General features: G+C 38.2%; 1 protein-coding gene across 1 annotated transcript in view; it reads left to right on the plus strand.

The window, feature by feature from the left end:
- Positions 1–14,748: 14,748 nt before the first annotated feature.
- Positions 14,749–27,522, plus strand: part of LOC150101333 (uncharacterized) — a 97,961-nt gene continuing 85,187 nt past the window's right edge. The window contains exon 1 of the mRNA XM_090400105.1: positions 14,749–14,996. Coding sequence (XP_090256231.1) covers positions 14,893–14,996 — 104 coding nt within the window. The 5' untranslated portion in view covers positions 14,749–14,892. The remainder of the gene's footprint in view (positions 14,997–27,522) is intronic.

A 27,522-nucleotide genomic window follows, 5' to 3' on the forward strand; every position in this document is an offset into this window, starting at 1 on the left:
AAGTGTGTTATTTCTGTGAACTGCGCTTTACTAAGCTAGTTTGTATTCTACGGGAGAACACCTCTTCCATCTCCGCCCAAAGGTCAGTAACAGCTGAAGAGACTTCTGTATATGGACAGTATCAGGAATATCAGAATATTAAGATATTTTCCTCGTGTTGCTATATTTTTATTATTCGCTTTCGTTATCTAAAAAGAGTCGTCCAGATGTTTATACGATAGGCTATCAAAGCCACAGAGAACAACAGAAAATCTAACAGATATAAGACAGAGAATGCAAGCAAAATTTTACTATTTCTTTTCGATTTTTGATATGGTAAACATTCTGTTATGTTAGTGCTTACTAAATGACGCGTCAAGGGTGTCCTTTTTGGTGCACTCATCTGATAACTCTGAAAATAATAAGCTACTGCTTCAGCGTGAAGTATGTTATTACATACTGCAATCGAAGCTTTCACTTTTCGTCAATTACCTCCATTCTTCATCAATAAACTGCAACAAAATTTCACTGCAAAAGCTGACAGACGAATCCGCTGCGCCTTAGTGTAACAGTGGATACGTCACAAATTCATTATATTTATTTATTTATTTATAATGATCCCACTACCATACAATGCACGTTACTCTACTACACTGCACTACATATAACATTAATACTCTGATTCGTAGAATTAAATAATACTGAACTCTGTTCTAGGCAGAGATATGGTAAGTATTTTAAGCAATTTCGATTCTTAAGTGGACGAAGAAAGTCACTTTTTTATCTGAAATATATCCCTTAGAAGTATGATTTTTTTTTTTTACTTCTGAAAAAAACGTTTTTTTCCTCTTAAACAGATTATTTTCTTTCTTAAAAGCAAGAAAATTAGTGTAAAACATCCAAAGATAACATACATAACAGCCTATTAAGTGAAAAAGTGGTATGGGGGGGGGGGGGGAGTTGCTATTAGAACGGCTGTTCTGGCGACTCCAAAGGGTCACGATTATGACTTGCCAATAATTCAGCATAAATCTTAGACGGAATTCCTAACAATTCTTAAATTTATTTTTCTACCCTGTCAACTGGTATCACAATGAAAGCCAGATACACTGGTTGAAAAGAAGTCAACGGACCTCTCCCCCCATGGGTAGGGTCCATGTAACGAGTCACGTGCTTGTAGCCAGTATAAATTGGAGGAATAGGATGCTGACAAGTCAGTGCAACTGTATTCGGCTGAAATGGCTGCAAGAAGTGAACTGACGGAGTTTGAAAGAGGCGTTATGCCCTGTTATAGGCCCATCTGTGCAAATTATTGAAAAATTCGGCCATCCAAGATCAACAATTAGTGACACCATACTGAGATGGAAGCGACAGGAGTCAACTGTAAGTGCCAACGCAGTAAACGACCACCACACTCACCGAACGACGTGAAAGTAGTGCTACGAAGAATAATATGTAAAAATCGATATGTAAAAACATTTGTCGGCCGACACGCTGAATGCCGAGTTCCGAGCATCGACCAGAACACAAATCTGCACAAAATGATTCAGAACCGAGGCTCACAACATGGGTTTCAATAGTAGTAGGACAGCAATATGCAAGCCCCGAACCTACATGCAATGTCTTTAGTGGTGTAAAGAGAATGTACAGTGGGAGGTGGAAGCTTGGAAAGCTGTGTTATGGAGGAACGAATCATGCTATACCCACTAACAAGAAAATGGATGAGCGTGGGTGTGGCGGCTCGGTGGACGTCTCTTACCAAAGTGTGTAATCCTAACTATGAAATTGGAAGGTGGCTGTGTGATGCTGTGGTCCTGTTTTTCCTAATTTAGCGTCAAGCCTCTGTTTTTTGGTGCCACAAATATTGAACTAAGAGATTCTGGACAAAGCAATGCTTTCTACGGAACTGACCGCTGTCTCTTTCAGCAAGGCAATAACCGCGTCAAAAGGCTGGTGTTGTAAGTGCGTGGTTTGTGGGCATGCGCGTCACCACACTTCACTTGGCCTCCACAGAGTCCTGATGTGAAACCTATTGAACATCTGTGGGATAAGCTGGAGCGTCGGGTAAGATCAAAAGACGTCCTCCGCAAAACAGTCCAGGACCTCATAACAAGCCAACAGGAAGAAACGTCCAGAATTTCAATTGATCGCTATCGTATGCTTGTGGGAAGTATTCCCCTCATCCTCTCTCCGAAACACTCGCTGATCTACGAGAAACAATCCTGAGAACGTAGCACACCATATTTCCTGCAACATTCGAAGGTCTTATACTGATCGACGTCGCGTAGCAGTGTAAACTGTGTGGCTATTACTTCTTATTTATAAAACCTGCTTGGTTACTGCGCCTTTGTAATACCGTTATTCTAATTAGCAGTGCGCGCTTTCTCTCTCGTAACCTTTCTTGCTTATACTATTGCGTGCTTAATTTATCTACGTTTCGCACTACGAGTCTTATGCCTATGGATACTAGAAAATTTATTTTATTGAGACTGCGCCACTAATATCATTTAATTGGCATAAAACTCAGTAATACAGACGGTTGATTTCTCTCTCTCTCTTTCTCTAACACAAATTCTTTCCATAAAACTTGACACAAACAGTCGTGGTCTATTTGCACTTAACTATACGCTTCGGCTATCTCACTTGGTTTCCCACTCACAAGTCCGATACTGTTTTTAGGAACAGTGCATCGTAAAATAAACAATCAGGCAGCACTCTATTGACATATAATTAAAACACACATTCATTTACATTTTAAATAAAGTACAATAAATAAGCGATAGGGAGGTTACTCTTCTCTACCTATCCTTTATGCTTTTGATATAAAGAAACAAACTTTCCCTTTTCAATATTAAATGACAAAAGAATATAATTACTGTTACTTCTCTGCTTAAGAAAACCAATTTTTCCGAGACTAATTTACTCATAAAGAGATTAACTAGCTATGGCAAGTTATCTTACAATTAATATTCATTAACAACAACTGGAATATTAATTGTAATAATAATTAATATTCCAGTTAACAACTCAGAGGACTCTAGAGATTAGCTAGTAATGGCAAAGTTATCTTACAATTTATATTTCAGTTAGACTCTCTTATAGATATTTCTTATTACTATTTCTTATCAGTACATCTATGACATATCTCCTAGATTACAAAAAGAATGTACATTAAAGGTTGGACACACTTACGGAGGATCTTCGTCATGACACCTTCAATAGGTCCTGCATCAAAGTCCGTGTGATTTTTTTTCCATCTCAGGCCTTGCTTCAGGGGGCGTTTCATCGGTGTATTGGTTGTTCTTGGACTGCAATTTTCCCGGTACTCAAAAGCTCAGGCAAGAAGTTTCAGCATACAGGCTTGAAGATCGTTCTGCAGCTTTTGGCTTCGGTTGACTTCCCAATTTTTACCTCTCGCATGGGTTCGCTGTAAAGTCTGTTTCTCTAGGTCAGTATGCTCCTGGTTCTCCACCGACTGCCTCTGGCTCTCTTCAGTAACAGCGCTTCGCCTCCCCTCTGTCAGCAACTGGACCTTGTCTCTCCTTCTGTCAGCAATTGGACCTCGCCTCCTCTCAACTGCCTCTGGTTCTATGCCGGAAACTGCCCTAGTTCTCTGCTGGAAACTGCTCACGATGTTCGGCTCAGTCCTCTTTTATTTTCGCCTTCTCTGGACCTTGCACCAAGGGTTGTAAATCCCGAAGAAATCGACAGTTCTCCTTGATCGTTTTGTTAAGGACGGCCCGTTCTTTCCCCCCACCCCCCCCCCCCCCCACCCCCCCCCCCCCCCACCCCCCCCCCCCCCCACCCCCCCCCCCCCCCACCCCCCCCCCCCCCCACCCCCCCCCCCCCCCACCCCCCCCCCCCCCCACCCCCCCCCCCCCCCACCCCCCCCCCCCCCCACCCCCCCCCCCCCCCACCCCCCCCCCCCCCCACCCCCCCCCCCCCCCACCCCCCCCCCCCCCCACCCCCCCCCCCCCCCACCCCCCCCCCCCCCCACCCCCCCCCCCCCCCACCCCCCCCCCCCCCCACCCCCCCCCCCCCCCACCCCCCCCCCCCCCCACCCCCCCCCCCCCCCACCCCCCCCCCCCCCCACCCCCCCCCCCCCCCACCCCCCCCCCCCCCCACCCCCCCCCCCCCCCACCCCCCCCCCCCCCCACCCCCCCCCCCCCCCACCCCCCCCCCCCCCCACCCCCCCCCCCCCCCACCCCCCCCCCCCCCCACCCCCCCCCCCCCCCACCCCCCCCCCCCACGTTGTGTTTGGTAGTTCTCGATATGGATTGCATATCGACCATGTCATATTTTGCTTCATCACACCTTCTTGTAAATGTGTTGAATACCAGTACAAGCATTCCGTCATTCTATTAAATATGAAAAGAAATTTAGAGGAATGAAAGCGCGCGTCATCATTCACTGCTGCAAGTAGTACTGAATTAGAAAAATAGGTTACTAAAAGTTACTGGAAAATAAATTACTACTATAATTTTAGGTAATATACGGGATGGCCAGAGGAATCTGCCAAATCCAGCGGTGAATTCCTTTAGTGATTTTAAGAAAAAAAAAAAAAGTTTTAAACAACATAGTTCCGATTTCGGAGGAGTGTGCAATGCAATCCTTTCCCGATTCAGACGCTAGTAAATGCAACGAAGTATGAATTGGCAAGTATTGTGGTCTAGTTATGTAGTCTAGTTCTCGAGCCTTATAAAACAGTGTTCTATTACGTGTTATTGGGAATAGTGTGTGTTTTGAATTGATAGATGCCAACTAAATTTTTAAAAGAACAGCCGACATGCTTTTTTTCTGGTTATTGAAAAGAGTAACGACGTCAGAACCGCGTTTGAGGAATACCTTGAAATCCGGAAACACTGTTCTGTCTGGAGAGTAAACTTTGAACTCTTTTACAAGCCACTTCCGGTTTCCACACATCATTCCCCAAGTGGAAACTTTTGAAATGATGAGTCGGGATTATCATTCTGAAATGGACCTTTCGCATAGAATCGCTAAGGAGCAGGCAAAACAGAATTGCCTCAAATGTCAACATTACATTCCATATTCCTTTATACCATCATGCTTCCTCTATTAATATCATCAGCCATGATTGATCTTGAATGCTCTAAGACTACATTCGCAAGAACTGCTTGATGATCATTGTTCCAGCCTATGAAAATTCACGCTAAACATAAAAAAAGAGAAATCACTGCAAGAAATTTTAACTGATTAAGAAAAAACGATAGCAAATAAATGTCTCTTGGAAGCTACGATGCATCCAAACAATATGAAATGAATGTCGATTCGTCACTCCATATCACAGTTTTCAAATGGTCTTAAGCTCCAATGAAGTCGGGCTTTGCACTATGTAGATCGGACCATCGTACTGAAGGTCCTGGCCGGCCGAGTGGATAGTATACCTCAGGGCTCTCCACAACACTACCCGAGGGACGATTTTGTGCGGCCTGCCAGTGGGTTTTGATTTTCATGAGCGTAAAAAGAAAATAATTTGAATGGAATATCACTAATCGATAATCTCGATGTTGGTAATTTTATTTGGGTGTTTTTACATCACTATATACCCAAGTGTTTTTTCAAATATTAGATGTGTCAAAGAAGCGTTCTTATACTGTTTTGTTCCAACGCGCATGCCCCGAGCACTCATGTTCCTCGTGAGCGCGCGATTAATGTTGTTCGTTTGTTCATCTATCGAGGTTGTGTCGCTGCTGCTCACCAAATTACTAGATACGCATTGTAATGCAGCCCTCGGCTAATTTTTTTTTTTTTTTTTTTTTTTTTTTTTTAATGCGGCCCTGGGATTACCTAAGGTTGAACAGTCCTGGTGTACCTCATCTGCAGTTCAAATCCATCGTCGGCTGTTTGGAAATGTCTTTTGGAAATAGATGATTTCTATAGCCTTGTGCAAGATCCCCCCCCCCCCCACCTTGTTACTGGAAGCCTGAAGTGCCTTGAAAAAGTTCTCTAGAGTAGGGTTCCAAATTGGTTAACCATTTGCTACCCACGATAGTAATATACTAATGTATTATATATACGTAAAAATGAGCCGTGTATTTAAAGATATAGGAAGTTGGCTGCAGTTTAGAAGTGTCTGAAATAACTTTAATTTAATTTACATTTTACAATTTAATTTGAATACATTTTAAATCACATCAAATTACTAATAAAAGTAATGTAAATCACATTTACCTTAATTCTACTAGGGCTGTTGTTACTGCTGTTATACTATCACAAGAATCTCAGAAAAGAATTTGTTTCGCAGCAGTGAAAGCAACAGAGCTAGTCCACCTCCGGATCTCAGTACGCGATCACTTTTCTGTATGTGAGATATTTTCATAATATTTCAGATATTTCATTTCGATTGTGCTAAACTTTTCAGGAACCTTAAGGAATGCCAGAAACAAGTCTACTTCAGATTGGAAGTAGACTTGTTTGTCTCCAATTTTCAAAGTTCTCAAGTTTTCTTGCAGTTTGGTCAACTGTGTCATGTTGAACATCCTTGTTGAATAGAATACGAACTTAAAACAGAAAGTAAGTTAGAGTAAGTTGACTTTGTCCCTTCCAATGGCTCTTGCAGTAATTGGCTTAAGAATCATACCGTGACTTGTAGGCCAAATTTGCTATATATTATTTCCCCCCCCCCAGCATATTTGGGATAAATAAAATGCATAACCGTCATCTATCTAAAGTATTTTTTAAATGAACGAGGAAGAATGAAGATCATATAACGCATTACGGTCCAAATATTTGCAGATATCCTCTTTTCCCAAGAACATAGTTTACTTTTTACAAACTTCGCACTCTGCATGTAACAACAGGTTCGTGAAATAGGAAGCGGATTGTTCAAAACAAATCTATAATCTGTTTATAGTGGTGCAAACCGCTGTCATGCAATCTGAGCCTCGAGATTTCATCGGCTCCGCCTATCAAACACCTAAAGCAATTTAAGGTATGATAAACAAATTCTAAACAGCTTCCTCTTATCATATTAGGGCAATAAGTAAAGAGACTTAACTCTTAGTAAGTAGAGAAAAGTAAGTCTTTCTTATTTATAGCAGTCGGTAAGAGAAACTAACTGTTGATATAAACCTATACCCTTTCAGATAAGGCAAAAACCATTCAACGTGGGATGATCCCAAACCTCCTTAATGCCGCCTTTAAGTCAGGGTAGGGGAGAAGATTTATTTAGGGTATACTGCTCCGGGCGATTTACTGTTTTAGATAAAACCAAATCATGAATTGATGGTCACAATTCTTAGATTTTTGGCTAACTGCAGATAGCTCCAGAGAATGCTCTATATTCTGAAGCAACGTAAATCACTCGAATAGTTTGTCGGTCATCTTTGGACTGCATTACATGTTTCATTCCTTTTTAAATATACTCTCCACAAGTCTATGATAACGAGTGAAGTATTTTGGACCATTCTTCTTGTAACATGACTACCGGTCTAAGTACAGTTATTGGACGCAGTGATCTAAATCACATCCAGCATTCCTTCCAAGTATTCTGTTGGGTTGAAATAGGGACTCATGTAGGGCGATCAAGTTTTTCCATCATATTTTCCTCAAATTATGACGCTGTAGCACGTGCAGTATGACATTATGTATTCTTGTGGAGAATGAACATAGATCTGTTCTATAAAATGCCACATTAAGGGTTAACTGCATGATTCCAAAGTGTTGCGTATCCCTCGACATCCATCCATCCATGCACATAGCTGAGTATAACAGTTATCTCAGTATAGTATATATTCATTCATTCACAAGGAATGAATTGAAGTCGAAAATACTTGGACAGTAGTCAAGATCATTAGACTAGATTATCTAGTTCTAGTCCCTAGAACATAGATGGCGAACCTATGGCACGCGTTCCAGAGGTGGTACGTCCGAGAATTTTGCTGGCACGTCAACGATTTACAGGTGATATCCTTTTATACGCTTATAAATTATTCAACTTTTTTTTTTAAATTGTTTCAATACGTACAAGTTAAATTTTGTTTTACACCAGAGAGCAGCTATGAAGACGTGCATATGATTGGTGCGGTATTAACAAAAGATCGCGCGATCCAAAGACAAAGATAATCGACAATTGTTGAGTTGAAATACTAAATCTCTTCAACCAAATTCCATAACATCCGAAACTATCATAAGAACATTCACTATACAGTAATCCCTCGATTAGTGAGCCCCGATTAGTGCGTTTTCAATTAGTGCGTCATTTTTTTTCGATACCCAAATTCGATTAATGCGCCTATACACATCTTAAAAATAAATGTTACAGATTTTAAAAATTTTCTATCTATACATTTTTATGGCTAACTATTTTAAAAAATCACTCACCAGAATGAAATAATTTAGTTACCGATTTAAAACATTTTACAAAGTTATTTTTAATGGCATACTACACTTCCATGTGCACTATGTATCTATGTTCCAATTTTTACCACCAAAATTTATGTCGTCTGCTATAGTACACCCACAGATTCGAGACTCTTCGACACTTCTGCGAATGTCACAAAAGGGAGAATCCATTCCGATAATAGGGTAATCAATCCGTCTTCTGGGATGAGTTGTTTATTATTACACGTGTGAAAATTAACTTCTCTTTTATGATCATTGTAGTTTTTAAAGTGGTAACTATTTTCTTGTATGACAGTTGGGAAATTTTATCTATAAAGCACATGATTTCGCGTCTTGGCGACCAATTCGTACGTCCTTCATTTCTTTCTCCCCTTCAATGATAACGTCCAAGAGTTAATTAAATCTCATTCTGAAGAATTGAGTGATTCCGACCTGTTAAATTTAGATGCACAGCGGGAAGATCCCGAAGAATATGAAGAAAATTTAACCACTGATAGTCAGCCAAAAGAGATTTCACAGAAACAATTTGAAAACGTTTTTCGTACAATCGAAGTTTCTAAGCAGCAATGCTTAGAAGCTGACCCTGATGAAGAGAGAAGCAGTAAAATTTGCAGAAGAGTAGAAGAGGCAATAGGGCCTTACCGTCGGTTATATGAAAAAAAGAAACGAAACAAAATGCCCGCCAAGCTACGTTAGCTCAATTCTTTGTTAAGAAGAAGAATAATTAAATTTATATTCTGAATATGTTTTATTGTCTTTCAGCTTCATGGTTTTCCTTTAACTAGGCCCTGAGACATACCCTAATTCTTTTATTAAAAAAAATCAAGGGTCAAAAAAGAAACTTGAGGAACGAATTATACTTTTCCCCATAGGTTATAGTATTCGACTAGTGCGCCTATTTTAAAAAACGCATTAGGTGCACTAATCAAGGGATTGCTGTATATTTCTTAGTTTTAACACATTCACGACGGGGGGGGGGGGGGCGTTTATCTTTCCGACGGAACTTCTCATTACCAGGAACTCAACTCACACAAAGTTTCAACCCATGATTGGTTTTTATTGCTGCTTGTTTGCGTTTCAGCTGGCAGGGGAACTCACACAAGCATTGTATGCATTTTTCAATTCCTGGTAGAATTTTATTTAAAGTTAGCCTTTGTGATCTGTCATAATGACATCGGGAATTTCAAATGCAATCAAACAAACACTTATTTCATGTAATTGAACAATTGGACAATAGTTTTAGTTAGATACTGTGTGTCAGGTGCAACATACGGTTTTGCTTGCCTATACAGCATAGTTTCTGTGAGAGGGGTACACGTGATTCATTAGTTAGGCGCCGTTTTTATTCCAGCTGTCTGTAATTGCACTATTTGTTGAGAAATATATTACACAGACTGCAAAAGGCTCTGTATCTTATTCAGGGATACAATGAAACTACTTGTTTTCTTGCATCTGCAGTATAATGGCTTATGGGGAGGTGTGTTGTTAACCGCGGGGAGCGAAGTCACTATCGCCTCGACATGAACATGTTTAAACAATTTTCGTGTGTGAGGTATATGCAAAACTTTTTAATGGTTTTTTTTTTCGTAAAGTAAAATCAGGGGTGCGATTTATACGCAAGGGCGAGTTATTTTCGAAGAAATATGGTAAGCTTTTCGTCGACAAGTTGACATCCTTCTGCTGCTTCCCCAGCTCAGCTAACTTCGATGGCGAGTTACAATGCATAACATTTTTCTCACTACCGTTTTTTTTTTTTTCAAATCAAAAATCAATTTAATAATACAATAATCAATTTTACAGAATAATATTATAAATTTATATATAAATAAATATTATAAATAAAATAAAATATTATAAATAAATGTATATATTATAAATTTATGAAATAATTAAATAAACTTAGATTAATTTTCTATTAATTTTTCTCCTATTAAAAACTGCCCGGCACATCAGCAACTCGATTGGTAAATTTCTGGCACACGCACATAAAAAAGGTTCGCCACCACCCAACCGGTAGTATACGCATATCACCGGAGGTACGTTATTAATTTTAGACGTTATTGACGCGTTATTAGTTCAGTTATTGACTGAGTATAAATAAGTGCGTTACATTAAGACTGGCACTGAACACACGTGTCAGTATTTAAAAATAGCTATTTTAAAAACAAGGGGTACAATTTATAGAAATGGGTTTAAAAGGGGTACGCAAGTGGAAAAAGGTTGGGAACCACTGGACTAGAAAAATGGATTAATCTGAATTTTGTAAAGATCGATAAGTAGTTGCTAGAAGGAACATCGAAATGAATAATGGAACAGTTGGAAGCAGTCGCTTTTCATTCGTTTGTATTTATTACTATTCTACATCAGAGTGTGATGTTTCACGCCTGTGAGTTAACAACGTGTACCCCTCTCTTTGTTGGTTAAATAGGAAAAAGATGAATTTGATACTGTCATGACAAAAATTGTTTGCTTTGCATTCTTAACATCATATAAAAGCACAAAGAAAGTAACTCTGAGATTTATTCTGAGTAAAAAAAAATCTCACCCTTCTTTTCCTTCCTAATCTCTGGTCTGTACACGGCACTGATGTACAATAGATTCTGCAATCTTTTGTATTGGATTGGTATATAAAAAAGACATAAAATGCTTTCAGCAGGTACAAATGAGGTTTTATGTTCGTAAATGGCAGAAAAGAACCAAGCCTTTCTTAAAAAAAAGAATGAAGACTACTTGGAAAAAAAAAGCTAGGTTGGAATAGATGGAATTACAGGCTTAGCAAATGTGAGGCTAATACACGTGTTCTTCAAAGATATTCTCAAGTGCAAGCGTTCCAAGTTTCTAGGAGACTTGGAAATGAAAAGAACAGTTCGTCAGATATCAAACAATTTTCAATATAATTATCATTTTCTCTTCTTTCAATGCTATAACTATATAAAAATATTGAAAATTTTGAAATTTTAGAGAATTACGTTTAAATCTGGTTTCAATTAACGTGGCTTTGCACATAGTTGATTTTAACCTATACAGTAGATTAGGCTTCACGTTTCGGGCACAGCTTTTTACAATTTTCACAATTAACAGATGTTGTTCAAAGAGTCTCTAAGACCAAATCAGCAATTAGAGAATACATCGGCGATAAGACAGATGGTTATGCTTACTACGAGCAGATAGAATTAAATGTTAAGAAAGTGACGTATTGCAGTTACGGGGGACCATGTCAGCGAGACTGAGTGTGAATGGGAGAAGACTTTTCTGGATGTTATTCGGCTCGAGGCTTTCTTTAAAAAATTTGATGTCTGAAACTTCCAGACCTTTTTTATAATGTCGGAAGCACAGTGAATCCTAGTGATGAAATGCTGTACGAATATTTCATGAAAATGCGATAAAAATGTACACTAGTAAGGCTTGATTTGAACTCCCATTCCGATTCAGGTTTTTTCTAATGTTAGTATAATATCGTGCAGGTTTAGGTTTAGAAAGAAGATGATGCTGATCTTCTACTGACTCCATTCAAGAATTAGTTATGTTAATGGTGGGGGGTACATATGAATGCTGAAGCAAAATATGAAACGTTAGAACACTGGTGAACTACTTCGAAAGACTAACATGCATTGATTAGAAACTGAAGGTCAAACATGTTCAGCTTATTTTTATGTAGAAAAACGAGTAAGTAAAAAAAAAAAAAAAAAAAAAAAATCAGAAATGCATCAATTTTAACACGTAGAGATAAAATTTTTACAATTCAGAACTTCAAGGTAAAGATAAATTTAAAAAGATTCCACTGGGCATTCGAAATTTGATCTGTGGATTTTGTTCCACTTCCACACAGACGACAGGGTGGGTACGGCGGCGATGGACTTCTTCCTGTGGTGTCAGAATCACTGCATTATAAATGACCCCCTCACCTCTGTTCCTGTTTACCACAATGGGGGTTTGATTAGCGTGTGTACGCGTCGCGATAACGTGTGATCAGTGATTGCGCATAAGTCTCCAAACAATAGTATCACGTCCGCGCAGTGAATGACAAGAAATTAGACTTTAATCTTTCCCATGTTATTCTTGGGTAATCTTCTTAACTAAATTTAAGCTTCCTTTTTTTATTTATTATTATTATTTTTTTATTAAATCACAGAAACCTGATGTCTTAGTAAGAAACTGAAAGCAGAGAAATCTGAAATATAAACTAATTTCCTATTTGAGAAGCTTTGCGCAATGCAGATACCACGTTAAATTTAAATTTAAATTAATTGAAACTGCCATTATTGTTGTGGGTAGACTGCTGTTATTGTGGGTACGGGTAGACTGCTATGGAGTAGATATCCTGCAGGATGCCTTGACGCGAGGGATGAACTGTTATTACCACGAAGTCTGTACATACTACAACAATATTCTACTCCTTTAACCTGCCCATGTGGAGAGTGCTTTTTCAGCCAACAAGGCCGTGAGTTCAAATAACTGCTGGCATGGTGTTTGCAAATGCCTTTTAGGTGGCAGATGAATTTCATCATTAATTTATATCTTTGCTCATTGGAACCTTATAACCGAAGCTGTATATAATTACTAGCGGATGAATTCGTATCCAAATGTCTTTCCTAGAAGACTAGGTATGGAAACTAATCACAATCTATTCGTTCATTTTTATATGTAGCAGGAAAACTGTAAACTACGGACATTCATAGACCATCTTTCTGCACAAGTTCAACCGTTTTTTCATTATCAGAAACCAGAGGGTTCATAACTATGTGAGCAGACGTTGGTTTTTAATTTGTAGGCTATTTCTAGTTGAAACGCATTGTAGAATAATTTAATGTTTGTGTTTCCTTGTTCCAACGCGTAGGATAAGTCGTAAGAGTGAATTCAATTATTTTTTTAATGTAAATATTAAGTAAATGCTATATACTCTCGCAAATGTAAAATATGGAATTGCACTCCCTTGAAAAACAAAAGACAGCCATCAATAATTACGATATGGCAGTGAACGCTGTTGACGGACATTAATTTAAGCGTAGTTACTTCAAATTATGCTTCTGCTACTGTTTAAAGCCATTATTAGGTGAACATTTTTAAAAGGGTTAAAATTGACATCATAATTCCATATAAACATTTATATGGGACTGTGAGTTTTCTTCCCACGATGCTCTCACGAAGTGATTCCACGTAGTTGTTTATTTGTCAACTATTAGTACAAGAATGAAAACGTCATTAAGAAAAGTCAGGATGGTTTGAATCTTCAAGGTTAGTTAACATTCTCCATCATAAAAACATTGTCAACAAATGACTCACTTATCTGCTTCAGTGAGTCATTTCTTTGGCAATAATTCTTAGATAAAAAAAAATAGTTGCAGAAAAATCATAACCAATAACTGCTGTGTGATAGGTAAAGTTAATCTTGTTGGATTAAGGTCAGATAAATTAAATTATATTACATTAAAAAAGTTCAGATTTGCAGCGAATCTTTTTATTCTATAATTAATTATTTTCTTTATAAATACATCGTTCTTTTACTAATTTTTGAGCAAGAAATAAACTGGAGTTATTTATTTACACCAATGCAGATAGCATCTCATCGATGCTATCTGCATTGATGTAAATTTCGTAAATCACGCATTTCGATATTACGAGGGATGATCCTTATGAAAATACTCTAAATTCTATAGGTTATTGGCATAGCGATAGCCAGTGAATGCTTTGAATGTAATACAACAACGGTACATTTTTTCCCGGATATGGATTTTATCCAAGGTGACAAATCAACTCAAAGACAAATTTGGATTCAGTTTTATCACACTGCGAATGATTATTCTCCTTGAATTTTTAATACTATTTGGGTTGGTGAAAACCAATTTATGTGGAAGTCTCACAAAACAATCGATTTCATAATTTATAGATTTCTAATTATTTCATTGAAACCATGTGTTGACGAAATTTTAACATTATTTCACTTCTTTGCTCTTAAGGCAAACAAACAATAATTTGGGAAGTCGGATCTTCTGCGTGAAAGACAATGTTTATAATACAGTACTATGTCAAAATGAACGCGTTTATTGTAGTACATTAAGAAAAGTTAAATAGAAACTTTGTAATAACAATAAAAACAGGAAGAAAAGGGAGAATATAATATATGACCCAAAGAAACAGATGGTTCAGATTAAGAAACAATACCAAACTGCTCTGCCAATATCTCCATCATTAGGCGAATGGTGTATGCTTACAATTATCACTCCCCACCCCACCTCTGTTGCATTGCTAAGAGACCAAGGTTCCATTCCCCTCCCTCACCATTTAATTGGCCGTAAGCCTGTAAAGTTACCACGTGTTGAGCTGATAACACTCTACTTGTCGAGATTATCGGCACCTGCCTGACGAATTCAGCTTTCCTTTAACTATTGTGCTATATTTTAACGTGTGCGTAATCTTCACCCTAGGTAGCCTACTCGGGATTGTTTTAGCGTGAGTGCGGGTGGGTAGGAATCTATCAAGATGCTTATTGGAATTAAAATATCCCTCTGCTGGATTTAAAGGTGTTTCATACGGAATTAAGGGTATATCATGATGTACTGGGACAGGTTGACTGATTGTTCTTATGAACAAGAAGAGTGCTCTTTTTCTCAGCTTGTGGATTTCTCTCCGCCTGATCCGTTACCTGATTATCGGTAAATATTGCTTTTTTGACAAATATCAAAATTATCTTTTGCAAGTTGAACAGTTCAAATTATTTTTTCGTCATAGAGCCTCTACTGTCAGGCTAATTGTAAAATCTTAAGAAAATTTCATAATATATTGAATTGCTTCACTTCACACACACACACACACACACACACACACACACACACACACACACACACACACACACACACACACACACACACACACAACGAGAGAGAGAGAGAGAGAGAGAGAGAGAGAGAGAGTTAAGGATTGTTGCATTTGCGCTTAGTAAAAGAATTTGTGCATATTCAAACCACATTGAATAAGGAATTGCGGATTATCGTTTGAAGTCATCAATGAAAATAGACAAGTCACTTCTGTAACTCTGTGTGTAATATCAAAGTATTATCGCCGATAATCAATACTGAGTGCACACATCTATTAATCTTAGATGTGAAACATGATCTCCTGTTGGAAAGTCCTGTTTCAGTTTATACTTATACCTGAAACCAGTCTCCATTTATTGCCCAATATTAATTAATATACACCTATATAGTGACTTTTTGCAATTCTTATATACATGTATATATAAAGTTTAAGAAATTATATATATTATCATCATTATCAAATCTCCATGGAGTCCAACGACACTCTCTCTCTCTCTCTCACACACACACAGTTCATTATACCGCGTCTTAAATACATTCACTATCTCCGCACTCTCAGGAAATATACTGCAATCTCCTACCACTCTCCATTGCAAAAACCTACTTCTCCCCCCCCTCCCACCAAATTAACATTTTCCTTATACAGCTACCAGGGTTGTCTTCTTGTTCTACTCTGTCCCCATTGTATGCTTTTCTATTCTATTCTTCGTCCACTCTGGTCTAGTAATAACTCGTTAGCAGCTTATATCTCAATCATACCCCCCCCCCCACAACTAGTATCCATCAGACTCTGCGAATCGCATTTCTTCATTTTCTTCGTACTCAACATTCCAGAGACAAGCAACCACCTTAATCAATCGTCTCCGAATCCTTTCCAATATCTCTCTTCATCCAATTTCAGCCTTATACAATGAAACTATAACATCCTTGCTTTTACCCATCAGGATTCACCACGTCATTACCATAATCCGTTGTGTTGTCCTCACTAGAAATGTGTCCAAGAAATTTCAGGTCCTTGTCCACCATCAACCTAGATCCCTCTTATCTCCTCTACCTCCTATAAGAGCTCCCAACAATTGCATACTCTGCATTCTATCTATGCATTCCAAATTTTAACATTTTACACTTTGCAGCACTAAACTGGAAACCAATCATTTGACCATTCAGCTAATCTCTTCAAGTCCTCTTGCAAGGACGTGTGCCCTAATCCTTACACTACTAGTGTCTTTCCTCTTCTGGAATGTTGCTGTGCCATACATAACTTGGATGGATACGTATCAGACAACCAATCTCCAGTAGAGCGCCCTAACCTGCTGTCCAACTTTTAAAATTTAATTAACAGGTAGGCAATTTATCAAAGGCCTTTGCAATATCTAAATACGACTGTGTGTACATTTCCCATGTCCAATGCATTTTGTCATCTTTCCTGACTCTTTAACAATTTAACCATACTCCAAACATGACACACAAATTGGCTTAGTATTCGAAGCGTTAGTCTTATCACAATGCTGTTGTTAACTTCCTGGAACATTCGCTCTAAACGCACAGTGATTTGTCATCAAGCTCTATAGTCTTATTCGGTTCAAGTTTACTAAATTCTTCATAAGCCTCCCTTTACTCATTATTCAGTGCTTCCTCTCCCTAGTGCACTCAATTTTTGCATGAGGGTGACATACCTTTATGAACTGCTCTTTAATCTCAACCTTTTTCAATGCTATCCTTACTGAACAACGAATCACTTTTCTCTCCTGCTCTTTGTGCTCCTTATGCAACTTATTACTTCCACTTATCATGTACTACCCTTCATAATGCTTACTCTTCTTCCACACTGCATCCATTTTACACCTGCTTCATTTAACTCCCTGACCTTTGGAACACAATCAGACCCAGCCTATCCCAGATAGTTCCTGAGCAGGCTACTATCTTCTGATGAGATCATCAAATCCCAATTCTCAATCCTCCCTTGTCCCTGTTACGTACTGTCTAAGGTAGCAGCTGTCTCTCAATAACTCCAGAAATTCATTCTCTTTGCCAGGATGGCATATCTTCATTCCAATCTCTATTACTAGAATTAAAATCGCCACTACGACCATCCTTTCTCATTTGCCTATACATGACCAGGTCTATAAGAGTACCCAACTAAATATTTCACCCTGTCCATCTCTACTTCACACCAAACTAACTCAATAACCACATCCATTATTTGCCACTTGTATCTCCACCTGGCTGCGCATAACTTCTTTGCTACCATCAAAGACGCTCCTTCTCTATTCTGTCTTCACGAAAAACATCACATGCCGCCTTCTTTATTCCTGTCAGGATGCCATCTTCATCCAACCATGTTTCACTTAATCCAGTAACTTTTGGGCAAAGAATTCAGTGTCAAAGCAACGATTTCATTCCCTCCTTTTTTCGGATACTCTTGGCATTCATATACAAACTAAATAGGTTATTTCCGGTTCTATAACAAGTCCAATGGTCATCACTCTCTCTATCACCACCAATCCTACAATCCTCACCAGACCCATAATACACTCTTCCTGTGTTCTAAGCCATCTCAATCCCTTCTTGTTCACTTATACATTCATTTCTATATGCAGCATGCACACTTCTCATGCAGTGTCTTCCTCTCTACTCTGACCCTATTCCCTCTGACCCTATTCCGTTTCTCTGTCTGTCTTGTGTTCCTGCCCTCTCATTCTCTTCATTCACAATACTCACTTCTCCATTCACAACCTCTTCTACCTTACTTCTCTACTCTTTCACATCACCTGTTACGTCCTCAAATCTTCTATTCACTGCAACCATTTACTTTCCCTACCAGCAACAATCTCTCCGACTCACACCAAAACTATTTAAATGCCGTCCGTTTCTTCATGCAGTTCCAATCGTCCACCAAATTCATCCCACACGTTCCCAAAAAGCATACCTTTCTTCCCCCCTCATATCTCCGATATCTCAACTTATTACTCTCATACTTGGGCAACACACTGGCACTACCTTTCCTACCACACTGTTAAATATATATTCTGGGAATATATATATATAAGTCTAAGGCAACTTGCAAGTCCAAGGCAACTCTTGGTAGTGCTACCCAAGTTAAAAAACTTTCTACATCTCTCTCTCATACTGAGATTTTATTTATAAGGTCAAAGCACCTTGTGGAAAATTGTTTAGTTAAAATTCATAATGAGCTCTGCATTACTTCAACCTTAGTATTTTCAGGTTGTCTGGCTCCCACTGACGAGACCTCAATAAAGGTCGAAACCGGTATGGGTACTGACCATTGCCTTTAATGTTTAGCATCATACATCTCTGCAAGGGGATGTGCTTTACATTAAGGGAAAAATACTAAGGAAAGTGATCAGATCTTTACCCACCTTTACCAAGAGGTGCCTCGACTTGCACTACGTGCAAGCGCAAACTTGACTTTCTTGTCTGTTTACTTACTTGGGAAATAGGATTAAAAACCAAGTTTATATATATATATATATATATATATATATATATATTCCCCAAAGAACAATTTCAGTTAGAATTAGAAATACAAGGTGGGGACAGTTGTCAGCCATACTGCAGTGTTGGTTGCGTCATCCTTCATTATTTTACGAGGCGAGTGTATTTATGCATGATAAGTGCCTATGTTTTTCTTCAGTCCGATGTTCGGTTTTGCTAGAATAAAACTCGAAAACTCAGGAAGAGGATGTCCTGCCACTTCCGCATAAGATTATCTATAGCATCAAGCTCTTGTAAAGATTCTTTTCGAGTTTATACGAGATTCGAACCTAGGTGTTTCCAAACTAAAGGCATCGTCGATATTGGTTGACAGGAAAGATACACGTTTGAATCGCGATCATGCTTTTATAACTGTTCACAGAATTTCGAAATGCGTACTGAGGGAGTATTTCTATTACCGATCGATCAGTTTGAATTGTGTTCCAAGTACGCATATTCCACATGTATACAGATTTATCCCAGTGCTTCTACTACACCGTATTGTGAGGACGCAGCGACATTTGTGCTTCGGTTGGAAGTGTGCGGGCTACAACGTTAAGAACCTTAATGATGGCTTTTCAACTAAAGAAGAATTAGTGAGTTAATATCTCAATCCGAAAATGAATTTTCGGATTGAGAGATTTTGTTTTTTATCCTGTAAAACTGAGAAACCAAATGAAAAACACATCTTATTATTAGATTCTGCTTCGGTCTAATTTCCACATCGTACCAACTAACCCCCCCTCCTTTTTTTTTTTTATCCAGTTCAGCTTGTTTTGAGATGTTGTATCATTGTTTCTAATTATTCCTGATCCGTGAAGAACACTCTTTAGATTGTTTCTTGATGTATATTACAGATTTATTTCTGCTTTTCCAATTTTTGAATTTTGATATAGTTACTATTTCATTTGCCATTATATACGAACCGTGAAACTTATAAAAACGAAGACTGTATTAGGATTTGTTCCATTGCACCATGCAACTTCTTGCTTGGAAAATAACTCGATATTTCCCAGCCAAGAATCTTGTATCTTTTCGATTGTCACTATGATATTCAGTTCTTCATGTTGTGTTTGTACTCTCAGATTAACGTACGTTTCAGTAAAATAAAGAATACCATCGTGGTTTGCAGATTATTGCACTTACATAACTTAGATGGATTACGGTTCTGACGTTTTGTTACCCAACCGATAACTTTCTTTGTTTATTGTGGACAGTGAGAGAGATGCAAAACATTCTTCGATCTAAATATACATTCTAGACAAGACGAGAGAAGTAGAGAATAATAGCTATCCGAAATTTGAAATAGGGAACAATGCTAGATTCTAAGATTGGAGGCAAACAAACAAAGAGGAAAACGTAGGGGAGTGGCATATTCCTGTATGCTTCACTAGTGAGCAATTAAAAAAGGTGAATGAAGACTGGGTAGAATGTCATCCGTTCGTCACCAGTCTTACTCAAATTAACATTTCATTAACATACTCGATGTACGAATATAAAACAAGTAAATTTCAAAAACCGGTCCATCACCTCTAAAACTTAATCAAACACCCAGACGGAGATCTAAACAAAATTAATTGTCTTCTGTAGGTCCGAAATATCTGTCTCTGACATGCAATAGAATATTAAGAAATGACAAGATAATTTCAAGAAGGGTCAAAGATGGACAGCTAGGAAGAGACCTCCATGAAGCCATTTAAGGAATGAGTAGATTCTGCCGCAATGTCCAATCCCCACCTTCTAGTGTGCATCCCGTTCGAAAGCATCTACCTGGATACTGAAGGAAGAAGTAATATTGGCAATTTGGTATTTAGCTGACCAAACGGAAGTCTTTTTGGCTTAAATCAACATAAAACGTTGGTACAATATTCTCCCTAGTTCTTTAATGGAACCAAGGAGAATAGCGAAATGTCAACTACTGGAACAAACCGAAACTCAACATCAGCACAGTTCAAGATTGGCACCATTAATACCAATGGAAAAGAAATGGAACCTGAAGAAAAACTGGATAAGTCCTAGATCTACATAATAGGTATTACCGAAACAAAGAACGATAGAGTAAAGAAGGTGTGGCTAGCGTACTGACCACTAAACACGACGATAATCTTCTTGAATGGTAGGCAATATCAAGCAGAGTGAGGTGAACAAATATCAGAATGGAGAAGTGGACAATGAAATTTATCTGTGCCTGTGGTCCACAGACATTTCTACTAAGGAAGAAATAGAGAAACTTTTTGAAGTATTACAGAAGGCGGCTGACGCAAAGAAAAAGGAAAAGTTAGTGCATGTTGCAGATCTAAATAGCAGAGTAGGAAACGTCCACTGGACAAAGAAGGAAAATGTGGAGAAAAGAGTAAAGCTAATAATAATGTAAAATAACTAATGGATTTCTCTTCAGGACATGGACTAATCCATTACTAGTACCACAGTCCAACACCAAGATGTGCAAAATTCACGGGGAGAAAGAGAAGGCATATAAGAAAAGTCTCATTGACTATGTTATTGTTGATAGTGATATCTCTGTATACTCTTGAGTCCCGAACCAGACCTCAGGATACAAGACTATACAGAGGATTTGAAATAACGTGATCAACATTTAGCTTTGAGCAGGATAAAATTGAATATCACGTTGAGAAGTCAACGGACGCCATATTGTGTGTGGAACAAACAGCACATCGCTCACCTTAATAAGATGTAGGATCTACTTTCACTGCGATGACTGCAACAATCGTGCGGGCCATACATTCCACAAGTGTGAGATAGCGATCAATGGGAATTTTAGACCATTCTTCCTGTATTTATTCAATGAGGTCTTGGATTGTTCTAGGAAGCACGTCCCTTCACCTGACCCGAAGCCCCAGTTCATCCCATAGATGTTCAATAGGGTTGAGATGAGGAGTCTGTGGAGGCCAGTCAAGTGTGGTGACGTTCATGTACACAAACCACGCAATTACAAAAGCAGCCTTATGACACGGTGCATTTCTTGATGAAAGAAACAATGGTCAGTTCCGTAGAAATGTCACAAAGTAGGAAACATTGAATTGTCCAGAATGTTCAGATACTTATAAGAGTTCAATGTTTGTGGCACCACACATGTCCTTGGTAATCAGGAAAAACAGGACCAAACCATCACACCGCCACCTCCGAATTTCATGGCTGGGGGTTACGCACTCTAGTAAGAGACGTTCACCGGGCGTCCACCACATCCACACCCGTACATCTGCTTGGTAGAGGGTGTAGCATGATTCGTCGCTCCATTCCACGTCCCACTTTACACGCTCTTTGCACTACTGAAGACGACGCTTCATGTTGGTTCGGGTGATGTCGGGTTGCATATTGTGTTCCTTCCTGGAAACCCATGTTGTGAGCCTCAGTTCTGAATGTTTTTGTGCAGATTCGTATTCCACTCAATGCACGGAACTCCATATCCAACGTGCCAGCTGTCGAATAGCGGTTTTTACATATTATCTTTCGTAGCATCCTACGGTCAGGTTCGGTGAGTGTGGTGGGTCAATCACTACGAGTATCACCTGCAGTTGACTACCTACTCTTCCATCTCAGTATGGTATCACTGTTTGTTGACCTGGGATGGCGCAATTTTTTAATTAATTTACTGAACAGATAGGCCTGAAACATGGTATCCTATCACAACGTCTCTTTCAAACTTATTCACTTCCCTTCTCGCAGCCATGTCACCCGAATACGGCTGACTTGAGAGCATCATATTCCTCCAATTTATACTGGCTGCAGATACGTGACTTGTGACATGGAAAGATGCATCTTGCCCATAATGGTGTCCGTGGACTTCTTTCGAAAAAGTATAAGAAAGTTGGAAAGGATTAGAGTTGAAAAGCTTTCTGAAGTGAACTGTAGACTCAAATATTATTCAAGGAAAAAAAAAGTGTTTTTATAAAATAACCAAACCTTGTGGATTCGGTAGCAAACGCTGAACAGAGAAATCAACCAGAGTGGCCTAGGAAGTGAAGGAGTTAATAAAGAGAAGAAATCATATCGAAAGATAAGTAAATCAACTGAAAATCATAGAAAAAATATCAGAAAGGTAGCAAAATATTCTGAGGCAATTCAAAAACTTAGAAAAAAACCATCACAAACCTGAAATGTGGAAAAATAGCCGGAGTAGATGACATTTAAACAAAAATGCTCAAATATGGAGGGCATAAAAATTGTATACATCATGATTTCACTGCATAACTCTGAAGGCCTGGTCAGAGGATTGAATTCCGGATGATTGGAGTAGTGATCCCATAGCCTACATAGGAATTTAAGTTTAAGTCAAAATCAGTTTTACTTCAAAATAACTGTTGAGAAATTATGAGAATATTACAAAGATGTATATTTAAGTTTTGTAGATCTAGAAACTGCAAATGACAAGATGCCAAGAGAAATGCCCAAATCGTCATCACTTATATGGTGTAAATGAGACATTATACCTAGCATTAGGTTGTAAGTCTGCAGTTAAAATACAGGGAATTGTTTGATGTTGTAACAGGTGTTAGACAAGAGTGCTCATTCTTTCTACTACCGTTCATCATATGGATCGTATTATGAAAGAGAGAAGCTTTAAACCTGATATCAAAATGGAGATGTTAAGCTTAGCTCTTTACGTTATACTGATGTGTTATACTTCTAAATAAATTCGGTGCAAGTCTGCAGGATTCCCTGACTAAATCGAATAATTGTTGTAATACATTTGGTACTAAAATCAGTTACAAAAAGGCAAAGGCTATCAAAATAGGCTGAAAACACAACTGCATCCTAAATGGAGAACAAATAGAACAAGTAAGATATTTCAACTATTGTATGGAAAAACGAGATATTAGTCAAACACTAAACTAGATGTTCAGAACACAGCGTTTAAACCCGTTTTAACTTATGAATCTGAGTGTTGGATTAGAAATAAAACACTTGATCAAAGACTGGAGATCACAGATATGAGAGTTCCGAGAAAAAATAGGAAAATGAGCATATGATATTAATGAAAGAATCACGAGAATTCGTTGTATTCCGGAATATGTAAGCAGCGTAATTCTAAGGTAGCAAGGTCACAAACAGAATGAGGGAGTCAAGGCAAGCCAAACATTTATTCGATACCAGGATGGTAAGAAAAAGACTCGGAGGAAGACCAAGATCTAGGTGAGTTATACAGTCAGAAGTGCCTTAGAGGGAGCGATATGTACAATCTGACAATATTGGAGTTTTAACAGATAGATTGATTTAGAGGGACAAAGGAAGTTAATAGTGATATAACCTTTTCTTATAGTACTATCATAATACTCTGCACATCTCCTGAGAATACACATCACTAATTCGATGATGATTCAAATTGCATCGAATTTTTTGCAATGCAAGAAGACTTACATCAGACTGATTCCGGCATCTGTTGATATAGCAAATGCTGAAAGATATTATCTTTTTCCCCCTTTTCCAGAGCGTTCAAGGTCAGACACGTGTTGTTGCTTTCTTATTTCTTGTGGCCTTTCTGTCGGTCGAACTTATCCCCCCCCCCTATCAGTAAACACCAATTGCTGCAAACGCCGGGTTTCTTTTACAGTACATGATAGGCTGTGAATCGATCATATCAGCAGCGATTGAAGAGAGACTGTTGCTACATAATGGCAGTGTGATATCATCCATTTTTATTTCTAGGACAATAAATATGTTTTTAGTCTTTTTACTAGCGCTTGAAATTATGTACAATTTCAAACTAATACATGGAGATAGCCAATTTTGAAAAAAAAATTGAATTTTAAGTGCAACTTTTATATAATAAAATGCACAAAATACAAATGTATGCACGGAATTAATGGGAGTTCCAAGAGAATGGAAAGAGGTGAAAATAGTTCCACTGCATAAAAGAGGCTCCAAGACAGGAGAGGTGGTCAAGGTTTTTGAGAAATTGGTTAAAAACAAAATTCAGGGTTGGATATGAATGATATATTTTACGGGGACAGCACTGCTTTATGAGGGACAGGTTATGCTTCAGTAATTTACTCACTTTTTATAATAAAGTGACAACTGAGTGTGGATAAGAGGAACGGCTCACATTGATACTGATGGACTTTACAAAAGCATTTGACAGGGTACAGCACTAAACGCTGCTACATAAACTAGAGCAAATGAGTTTGACTAATGGATAGGCATCAGAGAATAGAGTTCAGGAGGTAACTAGTAGTGTGCTGCAGGGCCTTGTACTCAGGCCACTGTTATTTGACTTGTACATTAATGATATAGGAAATGATCTAATATTTGCTAATGATTTTATATAAAGATGACGTAGAGATTTATAACGATACCGGTAAAGGGAAAAAAGGCAATGGCTACCAGTTTAATGTAGCAAAGTGTAAGGTTATGCATTTTGGGATGAAAAGATTACTAGCTGTGAACTGCACTGGTGGCGCTGAAGTGTAAGAAATTAATGAAGCTAGGGATTTAGGATTGTTAGTGGACCCCTGATTTAGAGTCTACTAGCGATACCTCTTCATAAGCCACGATACAGCCTATCTAATCTACTGTGCACAGATGTAGTCACTTGGATTTCTTGGAGATGTGGAAGAGGTCGAGCGGATTCAGAGACGAATGGCCAAGATGGTGGCGGTTTACAGGATGCTCCTTATGAGGTTAGATTGAAGATTTCTGGTTTATACAGGCTTGATTATAATCAGGGAATGGGAGAGATATTATAGAGAAATATAAGTTGCTTAGCAGATTTTATAGGATTGATACAGAGGAAAGTTTTCAGTACATGACTAATGTGCGGAAAATTAGGGGTATCTCTGGAAATTTCGTAAGTTAGCAGAATGAAGAGATTGTCAGTGAATGAGTTCAAAGAAGAATATGACAGGTATTGTGCAAATGATAACGTTAATATTAGTGGACCTACCGCGATGTATACGATCTCCTTGGGGGGGGGGGCTATATATGATGATGATGATAATAATAATAATACTTTGATCAATATAAAACTGCAGTGACAAATCTTAGCGAGATTAAACTCTTAAAGAAATTAGGGAAAAGAAAACACGATCATTCCTGAATTTCTACTAATGAAATAGAATCTATAACCGAAAACTCTCACCTATTTAAAAAGAATTATAAAATCGTGAGTTGAGTTTTGTCCAAACTTGTCCGATTTAAAAAGAAATTTGAGCTTCCTCAACATAAATTTAGTAAAAATCCCAAAAGATCAGATTTCAATAAAAACCTTGCAGTCACCAAGAGAAATTATATGCACATAGATATCTTGGATATTTTGTTCTATATACCTGGGTTCGATTCCCGAAAGTGACGTGAGGAACCTTTATCTGGTCTCTTTCGACTAAAGGTGAGTTAGCCGTTCTCATACGGAGGTAAGGGATTTCTTCACCCAGAAATTCGGGTTTTTTGTCCCCAGAACAGGCAAAGGTAGAAAAATCCTCGACACCGCAAGGTAAAAGAGGAGGAAAAACAGTTTTGTCTCGCCTAAGAAATCCCTAAACTTTGTTGAACTGAATCCCTTAGATTGAAACACATACCAGTTTCATTTAGATCGCAAACCCAATCAAACTTGACCACATACAACTCAAAATTAAAATAAATAAAATGAATGTACTGTTTGTGAGTTGCTATTAAAATTGCCCGTGCTACTAACCGTAATATCCCTACTAATTTTAAGAATAAAGCCTCCCACTTTTTTTTTTTTTTACTAGAGATAACAGGATGACAACAAGCCACAAACCCATAGATGATACTCCAAATTTATATATTTTCTTATAGCAAAAATTCATACATACAGTACTCTCAAAAATTCCGGAGTATATTGTTTCAGGTCTTCATTCTTCTTCCATCCTCTAAGTCTCTCTCTATATATAATATATAATATTTGTCAGTCTGTTTGGAGTGGATTATATCTCGAGCTAATCGGCTGTGGATTGGAATCTTCCAGTGGCATGAGCGATAGTGAATGCTTTTAGATGACAGATGAATTTCAAAGCATGTGCAAATCACTATACTTGCGTGTCTCACTGGACGTTTCACGTGACTTAAAACAGGATTTCAGAATTATTTCACTCTTCTCTCACCCTCACGGTACTAATAAATACACAATAAATGAAAAAGTACACAATGTTTCGTGATTATATCGTGATCACACACACACACACACACACACACACACACACACACACACACACACACACACACACACACACACACACACACACACACACACACACACACACACACACGCGCGCGCGCACGCACGCACGCAATTACCAGATAGAAGTCAGATACACATATACATGTGTATATGGAAAGCTTAACTGACATTACATGTATCTTTCATTATGTAAGGGATGAAATTTGAGTAAAGCGAGGTATTAAAAAAATAAAGAGTTACACTGACTTGCTGCGAATCCGCAGATTCGCAAATCAATTTCATAAAAAAATGAACTAATTTCAATCCTGATTAATCTCCAATCGTCTTCGTAATGCTGCAAACATGAAGTTGAAATCTAACTCCACAAAAAAATCCTGCCGTTGAAACTAATTTATAATATTTTAAATATGTTAGACATATGAAGAGCCAAAGGCTTCAAGTTAAATATGTTAAATAAATTAAATTTAAAAAAAAACAAGTTAAATAAACAAGTTAAATATGTTAACTTAAAAGGAAATAAAATGTGTTCAGGACATAATATTTATTCTTTTATTGAGTTTTTGTTAAGCTATCCAATACCATATTTTTTCCCTAATACGGTTTATGAAAACAAACTGGAGTCTCAATGTGTTATATTATAAAGCAGTACTTCCCAACTGTGGGCCGTCAGTTTTGTTGAGGGCTGCCGTGAAATAATGAAAACAAATTTAAAAT

The sequence above is a fragment of the Typopeltis vanoorti genome, chromosome 11, assembly GCF_054136105.1.
Source record: "Typopeltis vanoorti isolate ZY-2024b chromosome 11, IOZ_Tvanoo_1.0, whole genome shotgun sequence".
Lineage (NCBI taxonomy): Eukaryota > Metazoa > Arthropoda > Arachnida > Uropygi > Thelyphonidae > Typopeltis > Typopeltis vanoorti.